General features: G+C 38.9%; 2 protein-coding genes across 9 annotated transcripts in view; both read right to left on the bottom strand.

Moving 5' to 3' along the window:
- Positions 1-378, bottom strand: part of yars2 (tyrosyl-tRNA synthetase 2, mitochondrial) — an 8397-nt gene extending 8019 nt beyond the window's left edge. The window contains exon 1 of the mRNA XM_061773562.1: positions 1-378. This exon is cut by the window's left edge and continues 447 nt beyond it. Coding sequence (XP_061629546.1) covers positions 1-332 — 332 coding nt within the window. The 5' untranslated portion in view covers positions 333-378.
- Positions 379-675: 297 nt separating this feature from the next.
- Positions 676-10000, bottom strand: part of pparab (peroxisome proliferator-activated receptor alpha b) — a 96839-nt gene continuing 87514 nt past the window's right edge. For all 8 annotated transcript variants that reach the window (XM_061773564.1, XM_061773568.1, XM_061773563.1 and 5 more), the window contains 2 exons: positions 7396-7849; positions 676-6891 (listed from right to left, as the gene is read on the bottom strand). In XM_061773564.1, the coding sequence (XP_061629548.1) occupies positions 6647-6891; positions 7396-7849 (699 nt within the window). In that variant the 3' untranslated portion in view covers positions 676-6646. The remainder of the gene's footprint in view (positions 6892-7395; positions 7850-10000) is intronic.

Genomic DNA, 10000 nt, shown 5'->3' with positions numbered 1-10000 from the left:
AGTACGACGAGCACGTGGTGGCCCGCGCTTCGGAAGTGCAGCAGGCCGATAAGGGCGAGAAGGTTGCCGACGTGGAGGCTGTCGGCCGTGGGGTCGAAGCCGCAATACACGGTCTGAGCACCGGACTGCAGCAAGGCAGGGAGTCGTTCGTGCGCCGCGTCATCTGGGAAAGACTCCTTGACAATTCCGCGTTTGTAAAGACCCTGGATCAGCCCCGTACGCGCAGAGATAGAACAGTGAAATTTGCATTTCAGTGGGAAGCTTGTCGTTAGCGGAACACAAGACTTGTGTCGTAAAACATAGCGGCACACTCGAGCCATGGACGCCGCCATGTTGATCCCGAGACCGGAAGAAGGAGGAGGAGTCAGCCGAGGTGGTTGCTGGAGGGGGAGCGCCCTCTCGTGGAGCGGGAAAGTACTTGCCCAAACTTCTTTTGGGTGTTTTTTTTTTATTGCACATTCCACAAAAATACAGAGAAGAAGCACTCCAGGAGTTACAATAAAATAAGCCTGAAAGGGATAATCAAAATGTTCACACATTTGAAAACTATTTACATGGTTTTTTTTAGCATCCTGATTGAAAGTGCAAGTTGAACTTTATTTCAGCACTTATTTGTAGTATTAATGAGTTAATGCAATTTAATGTATTTTCAGATGGAATCAAAGTGCACAAAAGTTCATTTTAAATAATTTTTTATTATTTTTGAAATCCATTCAATGTCAGCTCATTGTATCATTTAAATGACTAGCAATACGTTCCACAAATAGATTTACAGTATCTTGTAGCAAGCCACAATACACAATGTACATCACGTCCTCGTTGCATCTCCTCCTTGCGTGACACATAGACTAACAAAATCCATCATATGCTTATTCCTATCACAACTGGAACCCAAACTAGCATTTAGCCAGAAATGGGGGAAAAGGAAAAAAAAAAGGTTGTGTGTGTGTGAATCAATATTGGCAGAGATCTATAGATGATATAGAACAGTACATCTCCATATCCTGAGTTCAACAAAGGAACACTAAGTGTCCTTGATACGAGTTTCAAAAAGTCCATTCCAACACACAGGCGCAAAAACAAACATCCCTATACTAAGAAGAATGTCACTTTATTCCCCTTTTGGGCCCAGTTTTTGCACATTATATTAAACCTACTGTAAAGATGCAATTCTTCACTGATACTGTGTATAATCTAATCTAGGATCTTCACCGTAAAGCTATGACAATGTAATTTTTTGCACACGTGGCAAGGCACACAGTTTCCAAATATTCCCCAAGTATTCCTCACTCGGAATTTGTGATGCAGGTGGGGGTTATAAAACTGCAGAGCTACTGTATGTACATTCTTTCAAAATGCTATACCCTATTTCCTCAAATAGTGGTGCCAGACAGGACACTGTCAGCAGAGCACACGCGGCATCTGTAAAGATGACATTGGCAGATAATCGACAGACCCTTCAGCAATATAATATATATAACAAAAAGCATGTATCAACAAATTTCTGCATTCAAAAAAAATTCCCCAAAACACAAATTGTCATATTTCTGTTATGACAAAAAAAAAAATTGGAGATATGACTTTTGTTTGAATAACATTTAATAAAAAATATTATTACAGGGATGCTTATGTAGAATAGCCCTAATAGAAACCTGTACCCTCTGCAGTTGGGCATACAAACAACACTATATGAGGAGATAGAGTTTTACAGAGGCAGCTTGAAGGTCAGTAATCTACTCATGGCGCGTTTGGTGAGATAAGAGAAGCCCAGTAGGTGTAGCAGCAGCTAGTGGCGACAAAAAAAACAAAAACAAAACAGACAAAGCAGGAATTTAGTAGGAAATCATACAGTATTCTAAGCATTACTACGTTCAGAAAAAGGGAACAAAACAAATGATAACACACACCACAAACATCATTTTGCCATAATTGTAAAACAGTTAAGCGTATGGGAGTGTTCATTTAAGGACAAAAATAAACAACCGGCAAAGTTTTTGTTTTCGACTAAGAGTGCATTGTTTTGTTTGTATAAAAATCCTACTAAATTCTGATTAAACACATACTGCATTTTCATTACTGCAGAGTTCTAGTTTAACAGAGATGTGATCGTCGCTCATATGGATGTCATACATACATTAGCCCATATTATTATTATTATTATTATGATTATTATACGACCTGAGAACATGGTATGAAAGTGGTGAAGTGCCTATGAACATTTGATGACAAATGTAGGGGGGTGGGGGGGGGGGGGGACATCCCAATCAGAAGTCCTTGTATGACACATACAGGAAGCTCAAATGAATGAATGGTTGCAGCTTTGGTGGCTATCTTTAAAAAAAAAAAAAAAAAAAAAAAGCAGCAAAGAACACATCGGAATGTCCCTAATGGGAGTCAATGGTTATTCAAATGCTCTTCCATTCAGTTCAAACAATCGGAATTAGTTACACATACTGTAAATACTGTACACAAACACACACCGTGGTATAAAAAAAAAATACGATCCGATTCAATTCAAACACAATTAGCTGGCAGCTAAAGCAACGAATACAGTACATGATTATATTTGCTGTACATTTATTCTTAAAAGTAATTATTCACCAAACAGAAGAGAACATAAGTGGATCCTCATTTGTACCTTTTTATACCGAGTGTCAAAGGTCAGTGCGTTGAACATTCTCTACATCAAGCACTCAGCACACACATTCCCAACAAAAGATTGATTAGTTCAACAGATTTGATTGAAATAGATTTTTTTTTTTTTTGCGTGAAAATTGCATGTACATCTTTTTTAAAAAGTCGTCAATATTCCCGACCCTAAGATGTAGAAACAAACAACAATGGAGTAAAACTTAAGTATTGTGAAGGATATTGAGGGCCACATTGAAAAGAAACAAAAATTATGTCATCATAGAATTACAATAATAGAGTTCTAACTGTATGAGGGGAAACATTTTATTTCGGGAGGAAAGGGGGTGTGGGACAAATAAAAAATAAATCACAATTTTACAAGAATACATATGTAAATTTAGGAAAATAAAGTAATACTTTGTAAAATTAAATAAAATAATTTTAAGGGAAAATCTTAAAATGAAAAGTAATTCCATGTCAAAGCAAGTAACGAGAATAAACAGTGATCTGAGGGGGGAAACATTAGCAGTTTTAGGATAAAAAGTCATACGACTTACAAGGAAAATGTCATATTTTATTAAAGTTATAATTTTTGAAATAAAATTTAAAAGAAAAAAAACTCACCATTTTATTTGAATAAATACATTTTGGAGAAAAACAAATGTCTGGGAGATGAAGGTGAGACATTTTTACAAGACAATAATCCCCCCCCAAAAATCATAATTTTATGAGAACAAAGTCAGACTTTTATGTGAATAATGTCAGAATTTTATGAGTCAATTTTACCAGTAAAAACTAAAATAAATTTCTTTCCAAGAATAAAGTTAGAACTGTACAAGATAAATTCTTAAAATGATAATAATGTAATTTTAGGACAAAAGCCATAACTTTGAGAATCTGTAATTTTAGTAGAAAACAAATATACATTGAGAATTATGTAATATAACTTTTAAGAGGAAAATATATTTTGAGAATAAAGCGACGATTTCAGAACAATTCATAATCTTCTAATAAATAATTTTCATCTTTTTCAATGTGCCCCTAATACTCCAAAACTGCAAAAATTCATAAGCGTTATCCAGGATGACATCGGATTAACCTTGAATCTCATTTAAAAATTCTCCACCAGATTAGGCAGATACACACGTCACCTTGTTTTATATATATATATATATATATATATAATTAATAATAAAAAACAAACAACAACATACAAAAGAGCCCTGAATGCTAACCGAATGCATATGTATGTTACCAGGAACAAAAGCAAAATAATTTCATTTATTTAGCTGACTTTGTAAAACACAACAAAAAACAAGTGAGAACTATTGCAATTGTGCTTCTGGTTTTAGTGTTAGCTGCGATATGGCAAAGCACTTCAACAGTAATGTGCTTTGTGAATAATCCAGTAGAAAAAGACTGCTGAAGTGAGGTTAGTCATAGATACATTTGATAGAAAAAAAACAAAAAAACTACACCCCCCCTGTTCAAATGCCAGGTTTTTGTGATATTACAAAATCTGATCAAGCAATTATTTCAAAACGCTTTCCACCATTAATGAGACCTATAACCTGTGTACCTTCATCCATTCATCTTTCTCTACCGTTTATCCTCATTAGGGCTGTTGGTGTTTTGGAGTCTATCCCAGCTGACTTTGGGTAAAATCTCCCAAATGCACATGGGAAAATGTGTTATGGTCCGATGGAACCAAGGAACCAAGGTTGAACCTTTTGGGCGTAAAGGTATTTTTCAGGGCAGACACAACACTGCTCTTCACCAAGAGAACATTACACCTACCGTGAAGAGTAGTGTCATGTTTTGGGGGTGAGGAGGGTATTAACAGTTCCAAATTGCAGTGTGAGTGTGAGCACAAAGCCTTCAGGCTTCTGTAAAAATAAACATTTTAAAAAGTCAGGAAAAACCTACGAGAACATTCAAACTCAATTTGGTGTTAATCAGAGGCACTTTAAATGGTGGCAGGTACGTGGTGACTCCCATTCAACGGGTTTGAATGGGATTGGTAAATTCTGAACACAGCCATGTCCCAGGGTGTGTACACTTATGCAACCACATTATTCCGGTTGTTTATTTTTTTTTTACTTCGTCTCTCTCACGAGATTTTATTGTTTCAATATTCCAAGTCATAGATCACATGAATGGTGTGAAGAGTTTTGAAACGATTTTTTTTGTTTTTAAATATCACACAAACCCGGCATTTGAACAGGAGTGTGTAGAAATCTTCATATCAACTGTACAACCAGAGACAGGAAACATGAAAGGAGTACACGAGAACAGGACATCACGTGCAAGTCTGCCTTTGGCCGCTGTCACGGACGCCACTCAACTGCAAAAGATTATGGCTTTAGATCACTCATATGTATGTGTGTGTGTATATGTCTACATTCTGCTGGAGTGACAGTTCACTTTTCCTCATTTTCGGGTGTTTCAGAGAGTGGGGATGCCGGGAAGGCCGACCCCAAAAGGTCTGTGTTGTTTTTTTTTGTTCTTTTTCTTTTTTAATTTCGCCACCGGGGCGTGCCGAGCGTCCGCCGAGTCAAACCCCCGCCTGATGATCATTAACCGCTCGCCCATGTTTCCGAAGCCACGTTTCCAACTAAGAAGTGCACTTTAGTTCAATACGGGATGATGAGAACTGTTCCAGATCCTGATCTGCAGCCCAGTGAAGTCCACAAAGGGGACGGCCACATTGTAAACAAGAGATGTCACGTGAGGACGTCCACTACTTCTTGTTTGTTCTTCTTGCGCATGTGACTTTTGTCTTCTTCCCCTTTTCGTTTGTCATGATTCTTTGTTGAGCAATCAATAGATGGAAGTGCAGCCCTACCTTCATCTTCCTAATAAGTTGATGAAAAAAAAGAACAAATTTGAGATAGAGGCGCGGAGGTCTTGATTTTGGGAGAATAAATGATGTAATCTTTACGATAATAAAGTAGCTTTTAAACAGATGGTGTGTCAGGTGAAAAAGTTGTAAATGGACACAGGAAAATAATGAGAATGAAGTCATAATCTTGACTTTTGAGAATAGTAAAATTGTAATTTTAAGAGAAAAAAAATAATTTGGGGGCAACCTCCCCTCATTATTTTATGAGAATAGAAATTTAATTTTAAAAGGAAACAACATAATTTTACGAAAATAAATGCGTAGTTTTAAGAGTAAAATGATCATTTTGAGGCAAATAAAAAAAATCTAAATCTTACGAGTGCTATTGTAATTTCAAGAGGGAAGAGTAAATTCATAATTTTATGAGAATACATTAATAATTCTAGGAGAAATTTTCATAACCCGACAAGAATAAATGCATAATTTTAGGTTAAAAAAGTAATCATTCCGTGAGGATAAAGTCCCAATTTTAGGAGGAAAATCATGATTAAATGATAATAAACTTGTCATTTTATTTTAAAAAAATTAATCTAGGAGGTCAAAGTAATTTTGTGATAAAAAGTCATGAAGTCATGATTTTAGGAGAAAAAAATGAAAAAAAGAAAATCACAATTTTACAAGAATAAATATTTTTTGGGAGGGTAAATAAATAATTTTTGGGGAAAATAAAGTTATAGTTTAAAGAAAATGAACATTGTATATCCAGAGAATAAAGTAACGTTATTTTAGGAGAAAACAATCCTAATTTTATGAGGATAATGTCATTATTTTAGACTACAGCTGTTTAGAGTCCCTGTTCGCCATTGCAGTAAAGCCCATCGGGTTTCCAAGGCCGTGCTATGGTTTTTCCCTCGCGTCACTTCTGCGTTGGAGTACGGTGTCCCTATAGGCGCAAAAGTGTTCAGTACCGGCCTCTTGGAATAAACCCAGGGAGCGCAACTTCTACGCCAGTGTGCCGAGCTAAAACTGCACTGCTTGGTGGAAACGAGACTTAATAATTAGCTAACAGAAGTTAAAGCTAGCCCCTCGTTGAATGAGGAAAAGGGACGTCGGGGGTCCGACCTGTAGCTTATGGAACCAAACAACAAAAACAAAAGGGGAGGAGGATGCTGCTCAATACATGTCTCTGTAGATCTCCTGCAGGAGCGGGTGCAGCGACGTGTCCTCCGTCTTCTTGATCTCCTGTACCAGCTGAGCGTGCTCGGTGACCAGCTGCCGCAAGTCGGCCAGTTTCTGCAGCAGCTTGGGGAAGAGGAAGGCGTCGTCCGGGTGGTTGGCCAGCAGGTGGAGCTGTAGCACCTGCACGATGCGCTCCTGCATGCGCTCGATGTGCAACACGTTCACCAGGCCCGGCCGGTCTATGGAGAAAATAAAAGATGATCATCAATTAGGGCGGTACTGAAAAGAAAAACTCATTACTACGAGGAATTGCTTAATAGAATCACAATAATACATTTGTCACTTTCTGGGAGGGTAAGGTACGTTATAATTTTGCATCATTGTACAACAATCAATTGATAATTTTATGAGAGGGAGAGGAAAAAGCTATAGTAATTTTATGAGAAAATGTTTTATTTAGGTCTTAATTTATAAAGAATAAAGTTGTAATTTTATGAGGTTTAAGTCAAAGTTACAAGAAAAATAGCTGATCAAATTTGTAATATTACGAGAAAAAAGGGTCACAATTTTGTAAGGAAAACTATTTTATGGGCAAAAAGGCTAATCATTTTAGTTAGAAAAGTAAGAATTTTAGGAGGGAAAAAAAGTCAATTTTAGGACAAAAAGTTTTACAGCTCAAGGCTGCAGAATTTGTTTTTATGGATTTTTTTTTTTATTTTTTTTTTTTTTAACTGTGGCCTCACCTCCGCAGCAGATGATGGCAGCCACAAACAGCGCCAGGTCGCTGTCATCCAGCTCCAGCGCGTTAAACTTTGTGGCAAACTGGAACTTGGGCTCCATCATGTCGCTGAAGGGCCGCCGGAGGCTTTTGAGGAACTCGCGCGTGATGAAGCCCGAACCGTACGCCACCAGGAGCCCGTCCTTGTTCATGCACGAGGCCAGCATGGCGAAGAGGGCCTCGTGCACGCCGTATTTCAACAGCGTCACCTGGTCGTTGAGGTCCAGGCCGGAGAAGCCGGGAACCGACTTGGCGAATTCCGTCAACTCGGTGACCGTTTCCACCGAGGTGCACTGGCAGCAGTGGAAGATGCGCACTTCCGCCTCGCGGTCCTTCAGGACGCCCGCCGAGCCCACCATCTTGGCCACCAGGGTCTGCTCGGCCAGCTGCAGCGTGTCCATGTCGTGGATGACCAAAGGCTGCCGAAAGGAAGACGACGCACATTAGGAGTCACGTCAGCACACTGTTGCAGATGTTTATTTCCTTTATGCGGGGTGGTGGTTATCAAGGTTGAAAAGGGGTGGAAAATATCCAGTGTATTTGTAATTGTATCAACATTAAGCCTTAATGGAGCCACTGAGAACTAGAGTGGGCTAACTCCAGTTTTATCATGTTTAACTCAGCCATTTTCAAAGTTCCCCATACTGACCACTGTTTCGACTGACCTTTTCGAGACTCACAAAATATTGTTTTCTGTGACAATAAGGGCACCGACCCTGAAGAGTAGACGCTTCTTTCACCAGAAAGAAAAGTTTGTTTCTCTGTTTCGGTTTAGTCACCACTAAAAGATGAATAGGTTTAAACAAAAACACCAGTTTTCGACCAGCAAGCGGAGAAAACAAGCTTTTTGGTGAAAAGAAGCATGTCAGGAAGAACAGTAACTTTGATGGAAATATTTTTGTTGCTTTTCAGTTTCAGTTTATTTTTGAAAGGGGACAATGCAATTTCATAAAACACATGAAGTACACATGGTTAAAAAAGCCAGAATTAGCCAGAAGGCTAGTTTTCATCTGTAGTCCCCTGGCCATGATGTAAAAAAGCAGTGACACCTCAAAACTATAAAAACAACAAAAACGAGACTGGGAAAAGGACTTTTGATAGCATAATAATCATTTACTTACAACCCCAATTTCAATGAAGTTCGGACGTTATGTTGAACATCAAAACAGAATACAATGATTTGCAAATCATGTTCAACCTATATTTAATTGAATAGACTACAAAGACAAGCTATTTAATGTTCAAACTGATCAACTTGATTGTTTTTAGCAAATAATCATTAACTTAGAATTTTATGGCTGCAACACGTTCAAAAAAAAGCTGGGACAGGTGGCAAAAAAGACTGAGAAAGTTGAGGAATGCTCATCAAACACCTGTTTAGAACATCCCACAGGTGAACAGGCTAATTGGGAACAGGTGGGTGCCACGATTGGGTATAAAAGGAGCTTCCCTGTATTGCTCAGTCATTCACAAGCCAAGATGGGGCGAGGTTCACCCCTTTGTGAACAAGTGCGTGAGAAAATAGTCAAACAGTTTCAGGACAATGTTCCTCAACGTACAATTGCAAGGAACTTATGGATTTCTTCATCTACGGTCCATATCATCATCAAAAGGTTCAGAGAATCTGGAGAAATCACTGCAAGTAAGCGGCAAGGCCGAAAACCAACATTGAATGCCCGTGACCTTCGATCCCTCAGGCGGCACTGCATCAAAAAACGACATCAATGTGTAAAGGATATCACAACATGGGCTCAGGAACACTTCAGAAAACCAATGTCAGTAAATACAATTCAGCGCTACATCCATAAGTGCAACTTGAAACTCTACTATGCAAAGCAAAAGCCATTCATCAACAACACCCAGACACGCCGCCGGCTTCTCTGGGGCCGAGCTCATCTAAAATGGACCGATGCAAAGTGGAAAAGTGTTCTGTGGTCGTCGTGTCCTCCGGGCCAAAGAGGAAAAGAACCATCCGGACTGTTATGGATGCAAAGTTCAAAAGCCAGCATCTGTGATGGTATGGGGCTGTGTTCGTCCCAATGGTATGGTTAACTTACACATCTGTGAAGGCACCATTAATGCTGAAAGGTACATACAGGTTTTGGAGAAACACATGCTGCCATCCAAGCAATGTCTTTTTCATGGACGCCCCTGCTTATTTCAGCAAGACAATGCCAAACCACATTCTGCACGTGTTACAACAGCGTGCCTTCATAGTAAAAGAGTGCGGGTACTAGACTGGCCTGCCTGCAGTCCAGACCTGTCTCCCATTGAAAATGTGTGGCGCATTATGAAGCGTAAAATATGACAACGGAGACCCCGGACTGTTGAACAGCTGAAGCTGTACATCAAGCAAGAATGGGAAAGAATTCCACCTACAAAGCTTCAACAATTAGTGTCCTCAGTTCCCAAATGTTTATCGAATGTTGTTAAAAGAAAAGGTGATGAACACAGTCGTAAACATGACCCTGTCCCAGCTGTTTTGGAACCTGTTGCAGCCATAAAAGTTTAAGTTAATGATTATTTGCTAAAAACAATCAAGTTTATCAGTTTGAACATTAAATATCTTG

The sequence above is a fragment of the Phyllopteryx taeniolatus genome, chromosome 5 (genome assembly GCF_024500385.1).
Source record: "Phyllopteryx taeniolatus isolate TA_2022b chromosome 5, UOR_Ptae_1.2, whole genome shotgun sequence".
Lineage (NCBI taxonomy): Eukaryota > Metazoa > Chordata > Actinopteri > Syngnathiformes > Syngnathidae > Phyllopteryx > Phyllopteryx taeniolatus.
This window is presented reverse-complemented; position numbering and strand designations above follow the sequence as displayed.